Below are 26221 nucleotides of genomic sequence, written 5' to 3'. Positions count from 1 at the left end.
ATTACCCCCTGTATGAGACCTGGTAATGCCCCAGAGCTCTGATTACCCCCTGTATGACAGCTTGGGCAGAGGGACAGATACGGAGGAGGAGAGAGGAAGGGAGGGGAGGAAATACTGTTGTGTTTGGCAGACAGGAAGTACTATTGCTCAAGATGTGGCTGACGGTAGAACATTACAACAAATAAAATCATTGCATACAAACTACCGTTTGGGGTCACTTAGAAACGTTTTTGAAAGAAAAGCTCATTTTATTTGTCCAATAAAATAACTTCAGATTGATCAGAAATAAAGTGTAGACATTGTTAATGTTGTAAATGACTATTGTAGCTGGAAACGGCAGATTTTTAATGGAATATCTACATAGGCGTACAGAGGCCCATTATCAGCAACCATCACTCCTGTGTTCCAATGACTCGTTGTGTTAGCTAATCCAAGTTTATCATTTTAAAAGGCAAATTGATCATTAGAAAACCCTTTTGCAATTATGTTAGCACAGCTGAAAACTTGTTCTGATTAAAGAAGCAATAAAACTGGTCTTCTTTAGACTAGTTGAGTATCTGGAGCATCAGCATTTGTGGGTTCGATTACACGCCCAAAATGGCTAGAAACAGAGCTTTCTTCTGAAACTCGTCAGTCTATTCTTGTTCTGAGAAATGAAGACTATTCCATGTGAGAAACTGCCAAGAAACTGAAGATCTCGTACAACGCTTTGTTGTAAAAAGGCCTCTAAAGTTATTAATTTCCACTTTGACATTTCTGACTTGATTAGCCCCTCTAAATATCTCCATTCATTATAATCCACATAATAATTAACATTTCCTGTTGCTGCAGGATTCTCTTCCTGTTGTAGCAAACTGGCTCAAATTCAGATCCTACATCTGTACATAGGTAATAGGTAGCCGTTTGGTACATAGAATTAGTTGGTATGGTGGCAGCTATGCTGGGATGGCTGGCAGCACGCAGAGTTCAGGAGTGTGTGTGTGTGTGTGTGTGTGTGTGTGTGTGTACAGCGCAAACTGGCTCAAACCAGAATAGAACGAGGAGTGGGAGGCCCCGGTGCTCTACTGAGCAAGAGGACAAGTACATTAGTGTGTCTAGCTTGAGAAACAGATGCCTCACAAGTTCTCAACTGGCAGCTTCATTAAATAGTACCCGCAATACACCAGTCTCAACGTCAACAGTGAAGAGGCGACTCTGGGATGCTGGCCTTCTAGGCAGAGTTGCAAAGAAAAAGTAATATCTCAGACTGGCCAATAAAAATAAAAGATTAAGATGGGCTAAAGAACACAGACACTGGACAGAGGAAGATTGGAAAAAAGTGTTATGGACAGACTAATCTAAGTTTGAGGTATTCGGATCCCACAGAAGAACATTCATGAGACGCAGAAAAAATGAAAGGATGGTGGAGGTAAAGTGATGGTTTGGGGGTGCTTTGGTGGAGGTAAAGTGATGGTTTGGGGGTGCTTTGGTGGAGGCAATGTGATGGTCTGGGGGTGCTTTGGTGGAGGTAAAGTGATGGTTTGGGGGTGCTTTGGTGGAGGTAAAGTGATGGTTTGGGGGTGCTTTGGTGGAGGTAAAGTGATGGTCTGGGGGTGCTTTGGTGGAGGCAATGTGATGGTCTGGGGTGCTTTGGTGGAGGTAAAGTGATGGTTTGGGGTGCTTTGGTGGAGGTAAAGTGATGGTCTGGGGGTGCTTTGGTGGAGGTAAAGTGATGGTCTGGGGGTGCTTTGGTGGAGGCAATGTGATGGTCTGGGGGTGCTTTGGTGGAGGTAAAGTGATGGTTTGGGGGTGCTTTGGTGGAGGTAAAGTGATGGTTTGGGGGTGCTTTGGTGGAGGCAATGTGATGGTAGTGTACAGTATTTAGTATGCCAAAATTTCCCGGATGTCGTACTACATTCAACAAAATAGGAAGTATACCAGCAGTGGACATATTTAGTTGCTTAACAAGGATCCAATTCACACACTTATAAAGAGAACATCCCTGGTCATCTCTACTGCCTCTGATCTGGAGGACTCACTAAACAGAGAACATCCCTGGTCATCCCTACTGCCTCTGATCTGGAGGACTCACTAAACAGAGAACATCCCTGGTCATCCCTACTGCCTCTGATCTGAAGGACTCACTAAACAGAGACATCCCTGGTCATCCCTGCCTCTGATCTGGAGGACCCTAAACAGAGAACATCCCTGGTCATCCCTACTGCCTCTGATCTGGAGGACTCACTAAACAGAGAACATCCCTGGTCATCCCTACTGCCTCTGATCTGGAGGACTCACTAAACAGAGAGCATCCCTGGTCATCCCTACTGCCTCTGATCTGGAGGACTCACTAAACAGAGAACATCCCTGGTCATCCCTACTGCATCTGATCTGGAGGACTCACTAAACAGAGAACATCCCTGGTCATCTCTACTGCCTCTGATCTGGAGGACTCACTAAACAGAGAGCATCCCTGGTCATCCCTACTGCCTCTGATCTGGAGGACTCACTAAACAGAGAACATCCCTGGTCATCCCTACTGCCTCTGATCTGGATGACTCACTAATACACAAATGCTTCATTTGTAAATTATGTCTAAGTGTTGGAGTTTGCCCTTAGCTATTCGTCATTTTAAAAAATGTAAAAAGACAATTGTGACGTCTGCTTTGTAAGGAATTTGAAATTATTTATACTTTTACTATTGATACTTAAGTATATTTTAGGAATTACAAGTATATTTAAAATGCAATACTTTTAGACTTTTACTCAAGTAGTATTTTACTGGGTGACTTTCACTGGAGTCATTCTATATTAAGGTATCTTTACTTTTACTCAAGTATGACAATCGGATACTTTTTTCCGCCACTGTTACAATGTTATGCTTTGCGTTTTATCCATTATTTTTGATGGTCGACCACTCTGGTAGGCCACTCTGGTAGGCCACTCTGGTAGGCTGCTCTGGTAGACCACTCTGGTAGGCTGCTCTGGTAGGCCACTCTGGTAGGCCGCTCTGGTAGGCTGCTCTGGTAGGCCACTCTGGTAGGCCGCTCTGGTAGGCCGCTCTGGTAGGCCACTCTGGTAGGCCACTCTGGTAGGCCGCTCTGGTAGGCCGCTCTGGTAGGCCGCTCTGGTAGGCCGCTCTGGTAGGCCGCTCTGGTAGGCCACTCTGGTAGGCCACTCTGGTAGGCCACTCTGGTAGACCACTCTGGTAGGCCACTCTGGTAGACCACTCTGGTAGACCACTCTGGTAGACCACTCTGGTAGACCACTCTGGTAGGCCACTCTGGTAGACATTTACATTTACATTTAAGTCATTTAGCAGACGCTAGACCACTCTGGTAGGCCACTCTGGTAGGCCACTCTGGTAGGCCACTCTGGTAGACCACTCTGGTAGGCCACTCTGGTAGGCCACTCTGGTAGGCCACTCTGGTAGACCACTCTGGTAGACCACTCTGGTAGGCCACTCTGGTAGGCCACTCTGGTAGACCACTCTAGTAGCCCACTCTGGTAGGCCACTCTGGTAGGCCACTCTGGTAGACCACTCTGGTAGGCCACTCTGGTAGGCCACTCTGGTAGGCCGCTCTGGTAGGCCACTCTGGTAGGCCACTCTGGTAGACCACTCTGGTAGACCACTCTGGTAGGCCACTCTGGTAGACCACTCTGGTAGGCCACTCTGGTAGACCACTCTGGTAGGTCACTCTGGTAGACCACTCTGGTAGACCACTCTGGTAGGCCACTCTGGTAGGCCACTCTGGTAGACATTTACATTTACATTTAAGTCATTTAGCAGACGCTAGACCACTCTGGTAGGCCACTCTGGTAGGCCACTCTGGTAGGCCACTCTGGTAGACCACTCTGGTAGGCCACTCTGGTAGACCACTCTGGTAGGCCACTCTGGTAGACCACTCTGGTAGGCCACTCTGGTAGACCACTCTGGTAGGCCACTCTGGTAGACCACTCTAGTAGCCCACTCTGGTAGGCCACTCTGGTAGGCCACTCTGGTAGACCACTCTGGTAGGCCACTCTGGTAGACCACTCTAGTAGCCCACTCTGGTAGGCCACTCTGGTAGGCCACTCTGGTAGGCCACTCTGGTAGGCCACTCTGGTAGGCCACTCTGGTAGGCCTACGCTATGATCAAATAGCCACAGAAGCCTACTTGGACACTTTTATAACTGTAGATTTGTCCCCAGAGAACTCCAGTGGTTATCATATCTTCATTTAATAACCCAATAAGTTATTGAGAACTTTATTGATAAGAGGAGGGAAAATGTATCGACATTACAGCATAGGACAAAGGCCTCAATAGGATACCTGCTGTGTTTCATACACAAAGCAAGGCCTCAATGGGATACCTGCTGTGTTTCATACACAAAGCAAGGCTCCCTGGGACTGCGGGTACAGCTCCCGGGGACTGCGGGTACAGCTCCCGGGGACTGCGGGTACAGCTCCCGGGGACTGCGGGTACAGTTCCCGGGGAAGCAGAGCGCAGAAGAAATATGAGCTCATTGAGAGAAGCACCAGATTGAACTTCACTAAATTTTCTAGAGTTTTCATCCCTTTAGTAAACACTATCGTCGTCTCCCTTTTACTGTGGCAATTATGATCAAATCAATGCAATATTAGCCACTTTCAATGCAACGTACCGAAACAAATTGAACTATGCAAGAGATTTTCTTGTAGGAAGAACTCATCGGCGTAGGATTCTATTGAGCGTTACTCAGCCCACACTTTACACAGACTGTGGCATTACCAATCACAGCTGCAGTAGTCCTATATGCAAATAGACCATTGCCATATATGGCTCTGTGCCATTCATTGGAAACTGGACTGTGTTTACAGCATGAGTGGTCATGAGTAGTTGTGCTTGTTTTGAGATCAAAGTGAGAGCTACATGTAGCCATGTGTGCTCGTTTGTTCTTATCCGTTGCTAGTTAGTGAGTTATTAGCCCAGTTATGGATCATTTGTAGTTAGCAATGGGGGAAGTGGTTGTTTAAAACACGAGCACATTTCTAGCCATCTTTAACCACGTCAATAGTCAAATGAATAATAATAATAATAATAATCATAATAATAATAGGGTAATAAAATAATAATAATAATAATAGTAATAATAATAATAATAATAATAATAATAATAATAATAATAATAATAATAATAATAATAATAATAATAATAACAATAATAATAATAGTAATAGTAATAATAATAATAATAATAATAATAATAATAATAATAATAATAATAATAATAGGGTAATAAATAATAATAATAATAATAATAATAATAATAATAATAATAATAATAATAATAATAATAATAATAATAATAATAATAATAATAATAATAGTAATAAATAATAATAATAATAATAATATAATAATAATAATAATAATAATAATAATAATAATAATAATAAATAATAATAGGGTAATAAATAATAATAATAATAATAATAATAATAATAATAATAATAATAGGGTAATAAAATAATAATAATAATCATAATCATAATAATAAGGGTAAATAATAATAATAATAATAATAATAATAATAATAATAATAATAATAATAATAATAATATAATAATAATAGGGTAATAAATAATAATAATAATAATAATAATAATAATAATAATAGTAATAATAATAATAATAATAATAATAATGTAATAAATTAATAATAATTTATAATAAATAAAATGTAATTTGTTTTCAGTCCAACGTAATAAGAGAGACCCTTTGTTATGAGTCACTGCACTTCAATAAGACTGTTCAGTTTTCATAAAGAATCTGGACTGTATACTGTATGTGTCAATGGATTTGAATATGCTGATATACTTGATATGAATTGAGGGGAGCATGATTAGACGGGCTTGAATAAGCGAAGTAGCCAATAGGCAGAGGGGAGCATGATTAGACGGGCTTGAATAAGCGAAGTAGCCAATAGGCAGAGGGGAGCATGATTAGACGGGCTTGAATAGTAAGTAGCCAATAGGCAGAGGGGAGCATGATTAGACGGGCTTGAATAAGCGAAGTAGCCAATAGGCAGAGGGGAGCATGATTAGACGGGCTTGAATAAGCGAAGTAGCCAATAGGCAGAGGGGAGCATGATTAGACGGGCTTGAATAAGCGAAGTAGCCAATAGGCAGAGGGGAGCATGATTAGTCTGATTCTCCAGTAATGGTATGGGAATAATAATGCATTTTATTTTGTAAAGTGGTTTCTCTTTCAAACACAACAACATTGTCAGTCACCTCCTTGTCTGAAGGACAAGTGGATAAACAGGTTCATGTGAAGCCCTGCATGTTTTTTTCAAAAGTCTCATGGAATGTAGCCCTACATTTAACACCACACATTGGCTGCTACTGTAGGCTGAATGATAGAACAGCTATTTCCATGTTAAAATATTATGGGATGCATTTTCTCCATTGTTTCTGATGGTAGACCACTCTGGTAGGCCGTACATTATGATCAAATAGCCACAGTAGCCTACCTGGCCACAGTAAAACTGTAACTTAAAGCAGGTACAGCCTCAGTGTTCACAGTAAAACTGTAACTTAAAGCAGGTACAGCCTCAGTGTTCACAGTAAAACTAACTTAAAGCAGGTACAGCCTCAGTGTTCACAGTAAAACTAACTTAAAGCAGGTACAGCCTCAGTGTTCACAGTAAAACTGTAACTAAAAGCAGGTACAGCCTCAGTGTTCACAGTAAAACTAACTTAAAGCAGGTACAGCCTCAGTGTTCACAGTAAAACTGTAACTAAAAGCAGGTACAGCCTCAGTGTTCACAGTAAAACTGTAACTAAAAGCAGGTACAGCCTCAGTGTTAACACACAAACAGCCTCAGTGTTCACTAAAACTAAAAGCAGGTACAGCCTCAGTGTTCACACTGTGTTAAAAGCCTCAGTAATAAAACTGCAGGTACAGCCTCAGTGTTCACAGTAAAACTAACTTAAAGCAGGTGCAGCCTCAGTGTTCACAGTAAAACTGTAACTTAAAGCGAGTACAGCCTCAGTGTTCACAGTAAAACTGTAACTTAAAGCAGGTACAGCCTCAATGTTCACAGTAAAACTGTAACTTAAAGCAGGTACAGCCTCAGTGTTCACAGTAAAACTGTAACTTAAAGCGAGTACAGCCTCAGTGTTCACAGTAAAACTGTAACTTAAAGCGAGTACAGCCTCAGTGTTCACAGTAAAACTGTAACTTAAAGCGAGTACAGCCTCAGTGTTCACAGTAAAACTGTAACTTAAAGCAAGTACAGCCTCAGTGTTCACAGTAAAACTGTAACTTAAAGCGAGTACAGCCTCAGTGTTCACAGTAAAATTGTAACTTAAAGCAGGTACAGCCTCAGTGTTCACAGTAAAACTGTAACTTAAAGCGAGTACAGCCTCAGTGTTCACAGTAAAACTGTAACTTAAAGCAGGTACAGCCTCAGTGTTCACAGTAAAACTGTAACTTAAAGCGAGTACAGCCTCAGTGTTCACAGTAAAACTGTAACTTAAAGCGAGTACAGCCTCAGTGTTCACAGTAAAACTGTAACTTAAAGCAGGTACAGCCTCAGTGTTCACAGTAAAACTGTAACTTAAAGCAGGTACAGCCTCAGTGTTCACAGTAAAACTGTAACTTAAAGTGGGTACAGTCTCAGTGTTCACAGTAAAACTGTAACTTAAAGCAGGTACAGCCTCAGTGTTCACAGTAAAACTGTAACTTAAAGCAGGTACAGCCTCAGTGTTCACAGTAAAACTGTAACTTAAAGCAGGTACAGCCTCAGTGTTCACAGTAAAAAACTGTAACTTCACAGTAAAACTGCAGTACAGCCTCAGTGTTCACAGTAAAACTGTAACTTAAAGCAGGTACAGCCTCAGTGTTCACAGTAAAACTGTAACTTAAAGTGGGTACAGCCTCAGTGTTCACAGTAAAACTGTAACTTAAAGCAGGTACAGCCTCAGTGTTCACAGTAAAACTGTAACTTAAAGCAGGTACAGCCTCAGTGTTCACAGTAAAACTGTAACTTAAAGCAGGTACAGCCTCAGTGTTCACAGTAAAACTGTAACTTAAGCAGTGGGTACAGCCTCAGTGTTCACAGTAAAACTGTAACTAAAGCAGGTACAGCCTCAGTGTTCACAGTAAAACTGTAACTTAAAGCAGGTACAGCCTCAGTGTTCACAGTAAAACTGTAACTTAAAGCAGGTACAGCCTCAGTGTTCACAGTAAAACTGTAACTTAAAGCAGGTACAGCCTCAGTGTTCACAGTAAAACTGTAACTTAAAGCAGGTACAGCCTCAGTGTTCACAGTAAAACTGTAACTTAAAGCAGGTACAGCCTCAGTGTTCACAGTAAAACTGTAACTTAAAGCAGGTACAGCCTCAGTGTTCACAGTAAAACTGTAACTTAAAGCAGGTACAGCCTCAGTGTTCACAGTAAAACTGTAACTTAAAGTGGGTACAGCCTCAGTGTTCACAGTAAAACTGTAACTTAAAGCAGGTACAGCCTCAGTGTTCACAGTAAAACTGTAACTTAAAGCAGGTACAGCCTCAGTGTTCACAGTAAAAATGTAACTTAAAGTGGGTACAGCCTCAGTGTTCACAGTAAAACTGTAACTAAAACTGGGTACAGCCTCAGTGTTCACAGTAAAACTGTAACTTAAAGCAGGTACAGCCACAGTGTTCACAGTAAAACTGTAACTTAAAGCAGGTACAGCCTCAGTGTCCACAGTAAAAGTAAAACTGTAAGTGTTCACAGTAAAAGTAACTTAAAGGTACAGCCTCAGTGTTCACAGTAAAACTGTAACTTAAAGCAGGTACAGCCTCAGTGTTCACAGTAAAACTGTAACTTAAAGCGTACAGCCTCAGTGTTTAAAACACACTTAGTGGTAAAACTGTAAAACTGTAAAGCAGGTACAGCCTCAGTGTTCACAGTAAAACTGTAACTTAAAGCAGGTACAGCCTCAGTGTTCACAGTAAAACTGTAACTTAAAGCAGGTACAGCCTCAGTGTTCACAGTAAAACTGTAACTTAAAGCAGGTACAGCCTCAGTGTTCACAGTAAAACTGTAACTTAAAGCAGGTACAGCCTCAGTGTTCACAGTAAAACTGTAACTTAAAACGCTACAGCCTCAGTGTTCACAGTAAAACTGTAACTTAGTGGGTACAGTCTCAGTGTCCACAGTAAAACTGTAACTTAAAGCAGGTAGAGCCTCAATGTTCACAGTAAAACTGTAACTTAAAGCAGGTACAGCCTCAGTGTTCACAGTAAAACTGTAACTTAAAGCAGGTACAGCCTCAGTGTTCACAGTAAAACTGTAACTTAAAGCAGGTACAGCCTCAGTGTTCACAGTAAAACTGTAACTTAAAGCAGGTACAGCCTCAGTGTTCACAGTAAAACTGTAACTTAAAGCAGGTACAGCCTCAGTGTTCACAGTAAAACTGTAACTTAAAGCAGGTACAGCCTCAGTGTTCACAGTAAACACACACTGGAGGTTGCACAGACCTCACTAATGCTCTTGTGGCTGAATTGGAAGCAAGTCCCCGCAGCAATGTTACTGCATCTAATAGAAGCCTTCCCAGAACAGTGGAGGCTGTTACAGCAGCAAAGGGAGGGGGGACCAACTCCATATTAATGCTTATGTTTTTGGAATGAGTTGTTGGACGATCAGGTGTCCACATATTTTTGTTCATGTAGTGTGTGTGTGTGTGTATGTATATGTGTATATATATATATATATTTATTTATATTTTTTACATATATATATATTTTTTTACTGCTATGACTCACATTCTCACAGTTTTACCATCTAAACACCATGGGTGCTTCAGCATTTCCAGCACCCCTTACTCCCCGCGGCTATGGAAAGGGGGGTTAGATTTGAACGTCCGTGTGTGTGAGCTCTGCTAAGATCCCAAATAGCCACACCCTGAACTCTACCTCAGAGGGATTTGTCTATTTGCTCATGCAATTTACACTACAAAATACACTATAATTTACACGAGAGAGACCTATATGTGCCTCGTTATGTGTTTGACTATGTAACTAGCTGTCATCAGGTCTCCCTCGTGAAAAGACTTTTTTTTTTAAATACATAATTAATGCCAAGGGACTTCCCTGGGCAAATAAAGATTACATTCGTTTTCACCAGGCAGAATGCATCACTCAATTCACTGGAAAACAAAGAGCTACTGTTTGTGACTCACCTGAGGTGTATAAAGTGCACTAAACACCCAGTCATCCCTGAGCCTCAACAGTTCATGTAGTGAGTAATAGGGAAACCAATCGTTTACTGTTACCTGAGCGAGCAGTTTTTCTGAGAAATAAGAAGGAAAATGCACAAGGCTGTCCAAGAGAGTAAGGTAGGGAATGTCAGTGAGTTAATTTATGGGGGAGAGGGGGCCAGAGGAGGACCAGAGGGGGAGGGGGACCAGAGGGAGAGGGGGCCAGAGGGGAGAGGAGGACCAGAGGGGGAGAGGAGGACCAGAGGGGAGAGGAGGACCAGAGGGGGAGAGGAGGACCAGAGGGGGAGAGGAGGACCAGAGGGAGAGGGGGCCAGAGGGGGAGGGGGACCAGAGGGGAGAGGGGGCCAGAGGGGAGAGGGGGACCAGAGGGGGAGAGGGGACCAGAGGGGAGAGGAGGACCAGAGGGGGAGAGGAGGACCAGATGGGGAGAGGAGGACCAGAGGGGGGAGGGGGACCAGAGGGGAGAGGGGGCCAGAGGGGAGAGGGGGCCAGAGGGGAGAGGAGGACCAGGGGGAGAGGAGGACCAGAGGGGGAGAGGAGGACCAGAGGGGGAGAGGAGGACCAGAGGGGAGAGATGTGGGAAAGGGAGGAATATATAATGCACTTCTTTTGACACATGGGTCATTGTCAAAAGTAGTGTACTGTGAAAGTAATAGGCCACCATTTGGTACTGTGAAGGTAATTGGCCACCATTTGGTACTGTGAAGGTAATAGGCCACCATTTGGTACTGTGAAGGTAATAGGCCACCATTTGGCACACAGTCCAAGTATCACAATGGCAGTTACTGGCGGACGTTAATACCTTGAAGAGCTGTTATTAAATCTGTGTGCACTAGAATCTAGATAGTGATTGATAGACATACTGTGTAAAGTGTACTGTGAACGATAGATCTCCACTGAATAGAGGGCAGTCATTTTAAAGAATGAGGCTCTTGTCAAAATGAGTGCTCTATGTAGGGAATAGTGTGCCTTTGGGATGCAGACTCTACAGGGTTAGAAGGCTCTGTTTAACTCTCAGACTCTACAGGGTTAGTAGGGCTCTGTTTACCTCTCAGACTCTACAGGGTTAGTAAGGCTCTGTTTACCTCTCAGACTACAGGGTTAGTAAGGCTCTGTTTACCTCTCAGACTCTACAGGGTTAGTATGGCTCTGTTTACCTCTCAGACTACAGGGTTAGTAGGGCTCTGTTTACCTCTCAGACTACAGGGTTAGTAAGGCTCTGTTTACCTCTCAGACTACAGGGTTAGTAAGGCTCTGTTTACCTCTCAGACTCTACAGGGTTAGTATGGCTCTGTTTACCTCTCAGACTACAGGGTTAGTAGGGCTCTGTTTACCTCTCAGACTACAGGGTTAGTAAGGCTCTGTTTACCTCTCAGACTACAGGGTTAGTAAGGCTCTGTTTACCTCTCAGACTCTACAGGGTTAGTAGGGCTCTGTTTAACTCTCAGACTCTACAGGGTTAGTAAGGCTCTGTTTACCTCTCAGACTCTACAGGCTTAGTAGGGCTCTGTTTACCTCTCAGACTCTACAGGCTTAGTAGGGCTCTGTTTACCTCTCAGACTCTACAGGGTTAGTAAGGCTCTGTTTACCTCTCAGACTCTACAGGGTTATTATGGCTCTGTTTACCTCTCAGACTACAGGGTTAGTAAGGCTCTGTTTACCTCTCAATACTCTACAGGGTTAGTAAGGCTCTGTTTACCTCTCAGACTCTACAGGGTTAGTATGGCTCTGTTTACCTCTCAGACTCTACAGGGTTAGTATGGCTCTGTTTACCTCTCAGACTCTACAGGGTTAGTAAGGCTCTGTTTACCTCTCAGACTCTACAGGGTTAGTAAGGCTCTGTTTACCTCTCAGACTCTACAGGGTTAGTATGGCTCTGTTTACCTCTCAGACTCTACAGGGTTAGTAAGGCTCTGTTTACCTCTCAGACTCTACAGGGTTAGTATGGCTTTGTTTACCTCTCAGACTCTACAGGGTTAGTACGGCTCTGTTTACCTCTCAGACTCTACAGGGTTAGTATGGCTCTGTTTACCTCTGACTCTACAGGGTTAGTATGGCTCTGGGCCTAGCTGTTTAAAGATATGCCTTCAGGGCCTTTTCATTTAGAGAGCAAGCGAGAGAAAGAGATAAATATTTACTTAAAATTGCAAGAGAAAGAAACTGGCAAAGAAAATAAGTTGGAAGAAGGAATATGCTGTGGTCAGGTGGCATGTAAGCCTAGTAAACAGATTGCACATTCAGTAAAGTATGTGCCCTGGAGGTAGTAGCTAGGTTAGTGACATACTGTTGTACTGTTATGGGCTAGTGACAGACTGTTATACTTTTCAAATCAAATGTATTTATATAGCCCTTCTTACATCAGCTGATGTCTCAAAGTGCTGTACAGAAACCCAGCCTAAAACCCCAAACAGCAAGCAATGCAGGTGTAGAAGCACGGTGGCTAGGAAAAACTCCCTAGAAAGGCAGGAACCTAGGAAGAAACCTAGAGAGGAACCAGGCTATGTGGGGTGTAGAAACACCTGCATTCTGTTTTAGGTCAGTCACTGACAGTTACACTGCTACTGCTGCAGGGCCTGAGGTCTCTAAGGTCAAGCAGACCTATTTGTAAACAAGGGTCCCAGCTAGTCAGCAGCAGCTACTCTTCCTGGGGTTTATTATGGATCCCCATTAGTTCCTGCCAAGGCAGCAGCTACTCTTCCTGGGGTTTATTGTGGATCCTCATTAGTTCCTGCCAAGGCAGCAGCTACTCTTCCTGGGGTTTATTATGGATCCCCATTAGTTCCTGCCAAGGCAGCAGCTACTCTTCCTGGGGTTTATTGTGGATCCTCATTAGTTCCTGTCAAAGCAGCAGCTACTCTTCCTGGGGTTTATTATGGATCCCCATTAGTTCCTGTCAAGGCAGCAGCTACTCTTCCTGGGGTTTATTGTGGATCCTCATTAGTTCCTGCCAAGGCAGCAGCTACTCTTCCTGGGGTTTATTGTGGATCCTCATTAGTTCCTGCCAAGGCAGCAGCTACTCTTCCTGGGGTTTATTATGGATCCCCATTAGTTCCTGCCAAGGCAGCAGCTACTCTTCCTGGGGTTTATTGTGGATCCTCATTAGTTCCTGCCAAGGCAGCAGCTACTCTTCCTGGGGTTTATTGTGGATCCTCATTAGTTCCTGCCAAGGCAGCAGCTACTCTTCCTGGGGTTTATTATGGATCCTCATTAGTTCCTGCCAAGGCAGCTGCTACTCTTCCTGGGGTTTATTATGGATCCCCATTAGTTCCTGCCAAGGCAGCAGCTACTCTTCCTGGGGTTTATTATGGATCCCCATTAGTTCCTGCCAAGGCAGCAGCTACTCTTCCTGGGGTTTATTATGGATCCTCATTAGTTCCTGCCAAGGCAGCAGCTACTCTTCCTGGGGTTTATTATGGATCCCCATTAGTTCCTGCCAAGGCAGCAGCTACTCTTCCTGGGGTTTATTATGGATCCCCATTAGTTCCTGCCAAGGCAGCAGCTACTCTTCCTGGGGTTTATTATGGATCCCCATTAGTTCCTGCCAAGGCAGCAGCTACTCTTCCTGGGGTTTATTATGGATCCCCATTAGTTCCTGCCAAGGCAGCAGCTACTCTTCCTGGGGTTTATTATGGATCCCCATTAGTTCCTGCCAAGGCAGCAGCTACTCTTCCTGGGGTTTATTATGGATCCCCATTAGTTCCTGCCAAGGCAGCAGCTACTCTCAGCAAAAATTAAGGCAGTAATTTACATTATAATACAATTTTTAAACATTAAAATACATTTTCCAACAGATTTCACAATAGATATAGTGTGTATGTTAAGTGTGTGTATATTGTGTGTCATGTGTGTATATAGTGTGTGTGTGTGTATCGTGTGTATGTTACATGTGTGTGTGTAGTGTGTATGTTACATGTGTGTGTAGTGTGTATGTTACATGTGTGTGTGTGTGTAGTGTGTGTATAGTGTGTAGTGTGTATGTGTGTAGTGTGTGTATAGTGTGTAGTGTGTATGTTACGTGTGTATAGTGTGTGTGTAGTGTGTATGTTGTGTGTGTGTAGTGTGTATGTTGTGTGTTTAGTGTGTGTGTAGTGTGTATGTTACGTGTCTATAGTGTGTGTGTAGTGTGTATGTTGTGTGTGTGTAGTGTGTATGTTACATATGTGTGTAGTGTGTGTGTGTGGGACTCTTCACAGTTCACCCTGTTCCATAAGGTGTATAGTGTTCCATGTAGTCATGGCTCTATGTAGTACTGTGGAATAGAGTTCCATGTAGTCATGGCTCTATGTAGTACTGTGGAATAGAGTTCCATGTAGTCATGGCTCTATGTAGTACTGTGGAATAGAGTTCCATGTAGTCATGGCTCTATGTAGTACTGTGGAATAGAGTTCCATGTAGTCATGGCTCTATGTAGTACTGTGGAATAGAGTTCCATGTAGTCATGGCTCTATGTAGTACTGTGGAATAGAGTTCCATGTAGTCATGGCTCTATGTAGTACTGTGGAATAGAGTTCCATGTAGTCATGGCTCTATGTAGTACTGTGGAATAGAGTTCCATGTAGTCATGGCTCTATGTAGTACTGTGGAATAGAGTTCCATGTAGTCATGGCTCTATGTAGTACTGTGGAATAGAGTTCCATGTAGTCATGGCTCTATGTAGTACTGTGGAATAGAGTTCCATGTAGTCATGGCTCTATGTAGTACTGTGGAATAGATTTCCATGTAGTCATGGCTCTATGTAGTACTGTGGAATAGCGTTCTTGGGGACTGTGAAGAGACCTCTGGTGGCATGTCTTGTGGGTTATGGGTGTCTGAGCTGTGTGCCAGTAGTTCAGACAGACCTCTAACTGACATGTCTTGTGGGTTATGGGTGTCTGATCTGTGTGCCAGTAGTTCAGACAGCTGGATGCATTCAATATGTCAGTACCTCTCATAAATACAAGTAGTGAAGTCAATCTCTCCTCCACTTTCAGCCAGGAGAGATTGACATGCATATTATTAATATTAGCTCTCTGTGTACATCCAAGGGACAGCCGTGCTGCCCTGTTCTGAGACAATTGTAATCTAAGTCCTTCTTTGTGGCACCTGACCACACGACTGAACAGTAGTCCAGGTGCGACAAAACTAGGGCCTGTAGGACCTGCCTTGTTGATAGTGTTGTTAAGAAGGTAGAAACTAGGGCCTGTAGGACCTGCCTTGTTGATAGTGTTGTTAAGGTAGAAACTAGGGCCTGTAGGACCTGCCTTGTTGATAGTGTTGTTAAGAAGGTAGAAACTAGGGCCTGTAGGACCTGCCTTGTTGATAGTGTTGTTAAGAAGGTAGAAACTAGGGCCTGTAGGACCTGCCTTGTTGATAGTGTTGTTAAGAAGGTAGAAACTAGGGCCTGTAGGACCTGCCTTGTTGATAGTGCTGTTAAGAAGGTAGAAACTAGGGCCTGTAGGACCTGCCTTGTTGATAGTGTTGTTAAGAAGGTAGAAACTAGGGCCTGTAGGACCTGCCTTGTTGATTGTTAAGAAGGTAGAAACTAGGGCCTGTAGGACCTGCCTTGTTGATAGTGCTGTTAAGAAGGTAGAAACTAGGGCCTGTAGGACCTGCCTTGTTGATAGTGTTGTTAAGAAGGTAGAAACTAGGGCCTGTAGGACCTGCCTTGTTGATAGTGCTGTTAAGAAGGTAGAAACTAGGGCCTGTAGGACCTGCCTTGTTGATAGTGTTGTTAAGAAGGTAGAAAGGTAGAAACTTAAGAAGGGCCTGTAGGACCTGCCTTGTTGATAGTGCTGTTAGGTAGAAAAGGTAGAGGACCTGCCTTGTTGATAGTGCTGTTAAGAAGGTAGAAACTAGGGCCTGTAGGACCTGCCTTGTTGATAGTGTTGTTAAGAAGGTAGAAACTAGGGCCTGTAGGACCTGCCTTGTTGATAGTGCTGTTAAGAAGTCAGAGCATCGCTTTATCATGGACAGACTTCTCACCATCTTAGCTACTGTTGTATCAACATGTTTTGACCATGACAATCCAGGGTTACTCCAAGCAGTTTAGTCAGCTCAACTTGCTCAATATCCACATTATTCTTTACAAGATTTTGTTGAGGTTTAGGGTTTAGTGAAAGATTTGTCCCAAATACAACGTTTTTAGGATTAGAAATATTTAGGATGAACTGATTTCTTGCCACCCACTCTGAAACTCTAAGTATTTCAGTGATTTTACTTGCTGTGGTAGCTGACGTGTTGATTACTGAGTCATCAGCATACATAGAAACTCTGGCTTTACTCAGAGCTAGTGGCAGGTCATTAGTAACGATTCAAAAATCTGTTGCCCTGGGGAATGCCTGTTGAAAAATCTGTTGCCCTGGGGAATGCCTGTTGAAAAATCTGTTGCCCTGTGGAATGCCTGTTGAAAAATATGTTGCCCTGGGGAATGCCTGTTGAAAAATATGTTGCCCTGTGGAATGCCTGTTGGAAAATATGTTGCCCTGTGGAATGCCTGTTGAAAAATATGTTGCCCTGGGGAATGCCTGTTGAAAAATATGTTGCCCTGTGGAATGCCTGTTGGAAAATATGTTGCCCTGTGGAATGCCTGTTGAAAAATATGTTGCCCTGGGGAATGCCTGTTGAAAAATCTGTTGCCCTGGGGAATGCCTGTTGAAAAATATGTTGCCCTGGGGAATGCCTGTTGAAAATCTGTTGCCCTGGGGGAATGCCTGTTGAAAGATCTGTTGCCCTGGGGAATGCCTGTTGAAAGATCTGTTGCCCTGGGGGAATGCCTGTTGAAAGATCTGTTGCCCTGGGGGAATGCCTGTTGAAAGATCTGTTGCCCTGGGGGATGCCTGTTTCTACTTATTTTTAGAATGTGAAAACATCAAGTTTTGATGTTTGATGTTTTGTGAATGCATCATTTTAATCAGATGATAAATATACATGTTCACTGTTAGTTGACTGTTGTTTTTCTGTGTTTTGTTTATGCTTTCATAATGTTATAATTATACTGTATATAATATATGACATTTAGCTTGACTCTTTTATCCAAAGCGTATTCTAGTCATGTGTGCATACATTTTATGTTTGGGTGGTCCCGGGAATCGAACCCATTATCCTGGCGTTGCAACCATGGTTCTCTACCAGCTGAACTGATTGTATTGTTTTTAACTATGCTTTCCTTCAGGACGGGAGGAGAGGAGAGGGTGTCTGTCTGTATCCGTTAATTGGCTGGTTTTCTGTTTCTTGGTTTCACGAGAGAAGGCCGAGGGTCCAACTGTGTTGTTCTGTGGCTGTGTGTGTTTTCAGGAGAGGAGGAGAGGGTGTGTTCTGATAATGTTGTTTCAGGAGAGGAGGAGGGGGTGTGTTCTGATAACCTTTCTGTGTTTCCAGGAGAGAAGGAGAGGGTGTGTTCTGATAATGTTGTTTCTGTGTTTCCAGGAGAGAAGGAGAGGGTGTGTTCTGATAACCTTTCTGTGTTTCCAGGAGAGGAGGAGAAGGTGTGTTCTGATAATGTTGTTTCAGGAGGGGTGGAGAGGGTGTGTTCTGATAATGTTGTTTCAGGAGGGGTGGAGAGGGTGTGTTCTGATGTTGTTTCTGTGTTTCCAGGAGAGGAGGGGGTGTGTTCTGATAACCTTTCTGTGTTTCCAGGAGAGAAGGAGAGGGTGTGTTCTGATAATGTTGTTTCAGGAGAGGAGGAGGGGGTGTGTTCTGATAATGTTGTTTCTGTGTTTCCAGGAGAGGAGGAGGGGGTGTGTTCTGATAATGTTGTTTCTGTGTTTCCAGGAGAGGAGGAGAGGGTGTGTTCTGATAATGTTGTTTCTGTGTTTCCAGGAGAGGAGGAGAGGGTGTGTTCTGATAATGTTGTTTCTGTGTTTCCAGGAGAGGAGGAGAGGGTGTGTTCTGATAATGTTGTTCTGTGGTTTCAGGAGAGGAGGAGATGGTGTGTTCTGATAATGTTGTTCTGTGGTTTCAGGAGAGAAGGAGAGGGTGTGTTCTGATAATGTTGTTCTGTGGTTTCAGGAGAGAAGGAGAGGGTGTGTTCTGATAATGTTGTTCTGTGGTTTCAGGAGAGAAGGAGAGGGTGTGTTCTGATAATGTTGTTCTGTGGTTTCAGGAGAGGAGGAGAGGGTGTGTTCTGATAATGTTGTTCTGTGGTTTCAGGAGAGAAGGAGAGGGTGTGTTCTGATAATGTTGTTCTGTGGTTTCAGGAGAGAAGGAGAGGGTGTGCGTGTGCTCTGGGACCGGCTAAGGGAACCCTCGTTCTTGTCTAAATGGAACCCGTTCACTACAGACTACCCATTCAGCACCTTTACCTACCACCCTGTCAGGAACATAGACCACAGGTTCACTGCTCTCTGTGAGGTGAGTATCCTACCATCTTACCACCCTACCATCTTACCATCCTACCATCTTACCATCCTACCACATTACCATTTTACCATCCTTACCACACTACCACATTACCATCCTTACCACACTACCACATTACCATCTTACCATCCTTACCACACTACCACCCTATCATCTTACCATCCTTACACTACTCTTCCTCTCCTCTCCCTCCTCTCTTCCCTCCCTCTCTCAGATCCAGAGTTTCCGTGAGCAGCTGACGGAGGCAGCCCAAAAGGCCCACCTGAAGCAGCCCATCCCTGGGAAGGCCAACGGAGTCCTGGTGCTGAACCAGCCCCTGCTCATCGAGTCCTACGTGGGTCTGATGTCCTTCATCGGGAACCAGAACAAGCTGGGATACTGCCTGGCACGGGGAAACATCGGCTTTTAAACAATGCTTTAGCTAGAATCTTTGAATGTACATTACTACTTGATTACTTAATCATAGTTTGTAGTTGTGGCCTAGTTACAGATATGAAGTATCATTATAAATATTTTTAATCTGGTGTCTAGTCTTCCCTTGGTCATTCCTTATAGTCCGCTCTCTGATTTTAACTAAGCTTTAACTAGACTACAATTTCTACTTAATTTCTTTTTGTTTCTTTGTTTGCAATCATTTTTGCCTATTTACAGATTTGAAGTAGTTTTTTATCATTTAATAGTTGGAAGGATATGTTTTGATGCTAATTTAAGATGTATTTTCAGAGGTCAATTTTGAAAATGTTTGGGTTTGTTAGTTTACTTTTCTGTACCTTTTTAGTAGAAAAGTGTTCATGTCTAAATGTAGTTCTGTCATTCTGATCCCCTTTTGGGTTCATTTCCTACGTAGTGACTGTGCCAAATGTGTTCCTGCCGTCCCAGAGTTTATAAAATATATACAATACCGTGACTCTCTTCTACAGCTCATCTGATTTTTACCGTTCTCTAACTTAATTACTTAGCTCAATGTACAAACAGCCAGTAACATGCACATTTCACCAGATCCTTTGGCTGGATGATTGATTCCCTTGGTATTCCAGGAGCTTTACATTTGACCTCTTCACTGATGCTATAATAATTCACCACTGTTTGCGATGGGAGTTTCTCCACTTCGTGGTCCTTTGGTTGTGTCCCAAATTGGCACCCTAATCCCTAGAGTAGTGCACTACTTATGGAATAGAATGAGATTTTGGACACGAACAAGATATTATCCCTGTGTCATTCTCTTACTGGAACAAGAGGGTGTGTTTGTCAGCTCTGTTTTAAAGGTGTATAGTGTGTTTATTACAGGGAGTACAGTACTGGTAATGTCCCCTGATTTGGGAGTATATACCACGTGTCCTGCTGCCGTGCTTGTATCTATAGCACTGGGCCCATGTCAGACTATAACCAGCCAGCCCATCCCATCCTGTCCTGGTGAATGAGGCCCATCCTGTCCTGGTGAATGAGGCCCATCCTGTCCTGGTGAATGAGGCCCATCCTGTCCTGGTGAATGAGGCCCATCCTGTCCTGGTAAATGAGGCCCATCCTATCCTGAGCCTGTCCTGGTAAATGAGGTCCATCCTATCCTGAGCCTGTCCTGGTAAATGAGGCCCATCCTATCCTGAGCCTGTCCTGGTAAATGAGGCCCATCCTATCCTGAGCCTGTCCTGGTAAATGAGGCCCATCCTATCCTGTCCTAGTAAACGAGGCACATCCTGTCCTGGTAAATGAGGCACATCCTGTCCCAGTTAATGAGGTCCATCCTATCCTGAGCCTGTCCTGGTAAATGAGGCCCATCCAATCCTGAGCCTGTCCTAGTTAATCAGGCCCCATCCTATCCTGAGCCTGTCCCAGTTAATCAGGCCCATCCTATCCTGAGCCTGTCCTAGTTAATCAGGCCCATCCAATCCTGAGCCTGTCCTAGTTAATCAGGCCCATCCAATCCTGAGCCTGTCCTAGTTAATCAGGCCTATCCTGAGCCTGTCCTGGTAAATCAGGCCCATCCTATCCTGAGCCTGTCCTAGTTAATCAGGCCCATCCTATCATGAGCCTGTCCTGGTAAATCAGGCCCATCCTATCCTGAGCCTGTCCTAGTTAATCAGGCCCATCCTATACTGAGCCTGTCCCGGTAAATCAGGCCCATCCTATCCTGAGCCTGTCCCGGTAAATCAGGCCCATCCTATCCTGAGCCTGTCCTAGTAAATCAGGCCCATCCTATCCTGAGCCTGTCCTAGTAAATCAGGCCCATCCTATCCTGAGCCTGTCCTAGTAAATCAGGCCCATCCTATCCTGAGCCTGTCCTAGTAAATCAGGCCCATCCTATCCTGAGCCTGTCCTAGTAAATCAGGCCCATCCTATCCTGAGCCTGTCCTAGTAAATCAGGCCCATCCTATCCTGAGCCTGTCCTAGTTAATCAGGCCTATCCTGAGCCTGTCCCAGTAAATCAGGCCTATCCTGAGCATGTCCTGGTAAATCAGGCCCATCCTATCCTGAGCCTGTCCTAGTTAATCAGGCCCATCCTATCCTGAGCCTGTCCTAGTAAATCAGGCCCATCCTATCCTGAGCCTGTCCTAGTAAATCAGGCCCATCCTATCCTGAGCCTGTCCTAGTTAATCAGGCCTATCCTATCCTGAGCCTGTCCTAGTAAATCAGGCCCATCCTATCCTGAGCCTGTCCTGGTAAATCAGGCCCATCCTATCCTGAGCCTGTCCTGGTAAATCAGGCCCATCCTATCCTGAGCCTGTCCCGGTAAATCAGGCCCATCCTATCCTGAGCCTGTCCCGGTAAATCAGGCCCATCCTATCCTGAGCCTGTCCCGGTAAATCAGGCCCATCCTATCCTGAGCCTGTCCTAGTAAATCAGGCCCATCCTATCCTGAGCCTGTCCCAGTTAATCAGGCCCATCCTATCCTGAGCCTGTCCCAGTTAATCAGGTCCATCCTATCCTGAGCCTGTCCTAGTAAATCAGGCCCATCCTATCCTGAGCCTGTCCTAGTAAATCAGGCCCATCCTATCCTGAGCCTGTCCTAGTTAATCAGGCCCATCCTATCCTGAGCCTGTCCTAGTAAATGAGGGGATTTTGTTTTGTTGTTTCACTACCTATTGAATCTCAATACCAAAAGGGGCTGGGTATCTGTTAAAGTAACTTTCCAGTGAAAATCTCACTTTTAATGCGGCAATATGTACTTTTTTGGGCGACCCAACCAAATATGCATAGAAATGTGAGTTATAGATCTGTCATTCCCATTGAAAGCAAATCTGTTCTATATTTGCTTTTTCTGTGCTTCCTGTTTCTAAGTAAATAAATTTGAGTCATTCGGTTTTGTACACCAACTTCATACTGCTGAAATACAATATATTTGTTATGGAAAAGATATTACACAGTACAATGACTCTCTAAACTATACTTTCTTATTTTGTCACAAACTGAAATGAGGAGAAATGCTTACTAACAGGGATGTAAACAAATGTGTGCACAAAATTGGAGAGAAATACGCTTTTTGTGAGCATGAAAAATGACTGGTATCTTTTATTTTAGCTCATGAAACATGGGACCAACACTTTACATGTTGCGTTTATAATTTTGTTTATAGTTTTATAATTTTGCCTGGGGAGAATCTCAATTGCATACTCCTCACGTCCTCTCTCCTCACCTCCTTCTCAAAATCAATTGGAGGAAAAGGTCAGAGGGACGGGACCTCTGGCTTTCTCATCCAATGGGTTTTGAGAATTAGGCGAGGAGAAAGGACGCAAGGAGTATGCAATTAAGGTTCTCCCCTGGATTTATTTTTCAGTAGACAATACAATATGTTTTCTTGCATTGTTCACCAGACTATAGGTTATTGTCAGGTCATTCTTGTCTCTTCACCTAACCTGCTGGGTTTCACTCCTACTCTGTCTAGAGTACATATCCTGAACAAAAATACAAATGGAAAGTGTTGGTCCCATGTTTCATGAGCTGAAATCAGAGATCCCACAAATTGGTTTACATCCCAGTTAGTGAGCTTTTCTCCTTTGCCAAGATAATCCATCCACCTGACAGGTGTGGCATATCAAGAAGCTGATTAAATAGCATGATCATTTCACAGGTGCACCTTGTGCTGGGGGACAATAAAAGGACACTTTAAAATGTGCAGTTTGTCACACAACACAATGCCACAGATGTCTCAAGTTTTGAGAGAGTGGGCAATTGGCATGCTGACTGCAGGAATGTTCACCAGAATTATTGCCAGAGAATTGAATGTTAATTTCTCTACCATAAGCCACCTCCAATGTTGTTTTAGAGAATTTGGCAGTACGTCCAAGCGACCTGAACCACAGACCATGTGTAACCACGCCAGCCCAGGACCTCCACATCTGGCTTCTTCACCTGTAGGATCGTCTGAGACCAGCCACCCGGACAGCTGATGAAACTGTGGGTTTTGCACAACTGAAGAATTTCTGCACAAGCTGTCAGAAGCTGTCTCAGGGAAGCTCATCTGCTCGTCGTCCTCACCAGGGTCTTGACCTGACTGCAGTTTAGCGTCGTAACCGACGTCAGTTGGCAAAATGCTCACCTTCGATGGCCACTGGCACTTTGAAGAAGTGTGCTCTTCACGGATGAATCCCGGATTCAACTGTACCGGACAGATGGCAAACGGCGTGGTGTGTATGGCGTGGTGTGTATGGCGTCTTGTGGGCGAGCGGTTTGCTGATGTCAACGTTGTGAACACAGGGCCCCATGGTGGTGGTGGGGTTATGGTATATGGGTACATAAACTGCCCATATGCCAATTACACAATTGCAATTTATCGATGGTAATTTGGATGCACAGAGATACCGTGATGAGATCTCGAGGCCCATTGTCGTGCCATTCATCCACCGCCATGAATTGTAACTCAAATCTTAGAAATGGTTGCATTTTGCATTTCTCTATTTGTTCATTTGTAGGAGTTCTACAACCAAGTTGTAGAATCTACTCGCTGTGTTCTTCGATCATGTGGTCATGTGATCATGTGGTCATGTGATCATGTGGTCATGTGATACTCTACCTTATGTCTCCTGTGGAATTGCCCCCTCCACTCCACATTCACAGAAATAACACAATGGCTGACTGAATTTACACCAACACCGGTACGAGAGGTGTACACTCTACCCACTAAACTACACCGGTACGAGAGGAGAAATGTACTGTACACTCTACCCACTAAACTACACTGGTACGAGAGGTGTACACTCTACCCACTAAACTACACTGGTACGAGAGGAGAAATGTACTGTACACTCTACCCACTAAACTACACTGGTACGAGAGGTGTACACTCTACCCACTAAACTACACTGGTACGAGAGGAGAAATGTACTGTACACTCTACCCACTAAACTACACTGGTACGAGAGGTGTACACTCTACCCACTAAACTACACTGGTACGAGAGTGTACACTCTACCCACTAAAAACTGTACGAGAGGTGTACACTCTACCCACTAAACTACACTGGTACGAGAGGTGTACACTCTACCCACTAAACTACACTGGTACGAGAGGAGAAATGTACTGTACACTCTACCCACTAAACTACACTGGTACGAGAGGTGTACACTCTACCCACTAAACTACACTGGTACGAGAGGAGAAATGTACTGTACACTCTACCCACTAAACTACACTGGTACGAGAGGTGTACACTCTACCCACTAAACTACACTGGTACGAGAGGTGTACACTCTACCCACTAAACTACACTGGTACGAGAGGTGTACACTCTACCCACTGAACTACACTGGTACGAGAGGTGTACACTCTACCCACTGAACTACACTGGTACGAGAGGTGTACACTCTACCCACTGAACTACACTGGTACGAGAGGTGTACACTCTACCCACTAAACTACACTGGTACGAGAGGTGTACACTCTACCCACTAAACTACACTGGTACGAGAGGTGTACACTCTACCCACTAAACTACACCGGTACGAGAGGAGAAATGTACTGTACACTCTACCCACTAAACTACACTGGTACGAGAGGTGTACACTCTACCCACTAAACTACACTGGTACGAGAGGAGAAATGTACTGTACACTCTACCCACTAAACTACACTGGTACGAGAGGTGTACACTCTACCCACTAAACTACACTGGTACGAGAGGAGAAATGTACTGTACACTCTACCCACTAAACTACACTGGTACGAGAGGTGTACACTCTACCCACTAAACTACACTGGTACGAGAGGTGTACACTCTACCCACTAAACTACACTGGTACGAGAGGTGTACACTCTACCCACTAAACTACACTGGTACGAGAGGTGTACACTCTACCCACTAAACTACACTGGTACGAGAGGAGAAATGTACTGTACACTCTACCCACTAAACTACACTGGTACGAGAGGTGTACACTCTACCCACTAAACTACACTGGTACGAGAGGAGAAATGTACTGTACACTCTACCCACTAAACTACACTGGTACGAGAGGTGTACACTCTACCCACTAAACTACACTGGTACGAGAGGTGTACACTCTACCCACTAAACTACACTGGTACGAGAGGTGTACACTCTACCCACTAAACTACACTGGTACGAGAGGTGTACACTCTACCCACTAAACTACACTGGTACGAGAGGTGTACACTCTACCCACTGAACTACACTGGTACGAGAGGTGTACACTCTACCCACTGAACTACACTGGTACGAGAGGTGTACACTCTACCCACTAAACTACACTGGTACGAGAGGTGTACACTCTACCCACTAAACTACACTGGTACGATAGGAGAAATGTACTGTACACTCTACCCACTAAACTACACTGGTACGAGAGGAGAAATGTACTGTACACTCTACCCACTGAACTGCACAGCACAGACAACAATATAACCCCTTCTCCTTCACTACACAGGACAGACAACATTATAACCCCTTCTCCTTCACTACACAGGACAGACAACATTATAACCCCTTCTCCTTCACTACACTACACAGGACAGACAACACTATAACCCCTTCTCCTTCACTACACAGGACAGACAACACTATAACCCCTTCTCCTTCACTACACAGGACAGACAACATTATAACCCCTTCTCCTTCACTACACAGGACAGACAACACTATAACCCCTTCTCCTTCACTACACAGGACAGACAACATTATAACCCCTTCTCCTTCACTACACAGGACAGACAACATTATAACCCCTTCTCCTTCACTACACAGGACAGACAACATTATAACCCCTTCTCCTTCACTACACAGGACAGACAACATTATAACCCCTTCTCCTTCACTACACTACACAGGACAGACAACACTATAACCCCTTCTCCTTCACTACACAGGACAGACAACATTATAACCCCTTCTCCTTCACTACACAGACAACATTATAACCCCTTCTCCCTATAACCCCTTCTCCTTCACTACACAGGACAGAAAACATTATAACCCCTTCTCCTTCACACACAGGACAGACAACATTATAACCCCTTCTCCTTCACTACACAGGACAGACAACATTATAACCCCTTCTCCTTCACTACACAGGACAGACAACATTATAACCCTTCTCCTTCACTACACTACACAGGACAGACAACACTATAACCCCTTCTCCTTCACTACACAGGACAGAAAACATTATAACCCCTTCTCCTTCACCACACAGGACAGACAACATTATAACCCCTTCTCCTTCAC

At 44.0% G+C, this 26221-nt stretch overlaps 1 protein-coding gene across 1 annotated transcript in view; it reads left to right on the top strand.

Moving 5' to 3' along the window:
• LOC115126457 (tumor protein p63-regulated gene 1-like protein) overlaps window positions 1–19453 on the top strand; it is a 100363-nt gene extending 80910 nt beyond the window's left edge. Inside the window, exons 5-6 of the mRNA XM_065009481.1 lie at window positions 18384–18537; window positions 18761–19453. Coding sequence (XP_064865553.1) covers window positions 18384–18537; window positions 18761–18955 — 349 coding nt within the window. The 3' untranslated portion in view covers window positions 18956–19453. The remainder of the gene's footprint in view (window positions 1–18383; window positions 18538–18760) is intronic.
• The last annotated feature ends 6768 nt before the right edge of the window (window positions 19454–26221 follow it).

The sequence above is a fragment of the Oncorhynchus nerka genome, linkage group LG25, assembly GCF_034236695.1.
Source record: "Oncorhynchus nerka isolate Pitt River linkage group LG25, Oner_Uvic_2.0, whole genome shotgun sequence".
Lineage (NCBI taxonomy): Eukaryota > Metazoa > Chordata > Actinopteri > Salmoniformes > Salmonidae > Oncorhynchus > Oncorhynchus nerka.
This window is presented reverse-complemented; position numbering and strand designations above follow the sequence as displayed.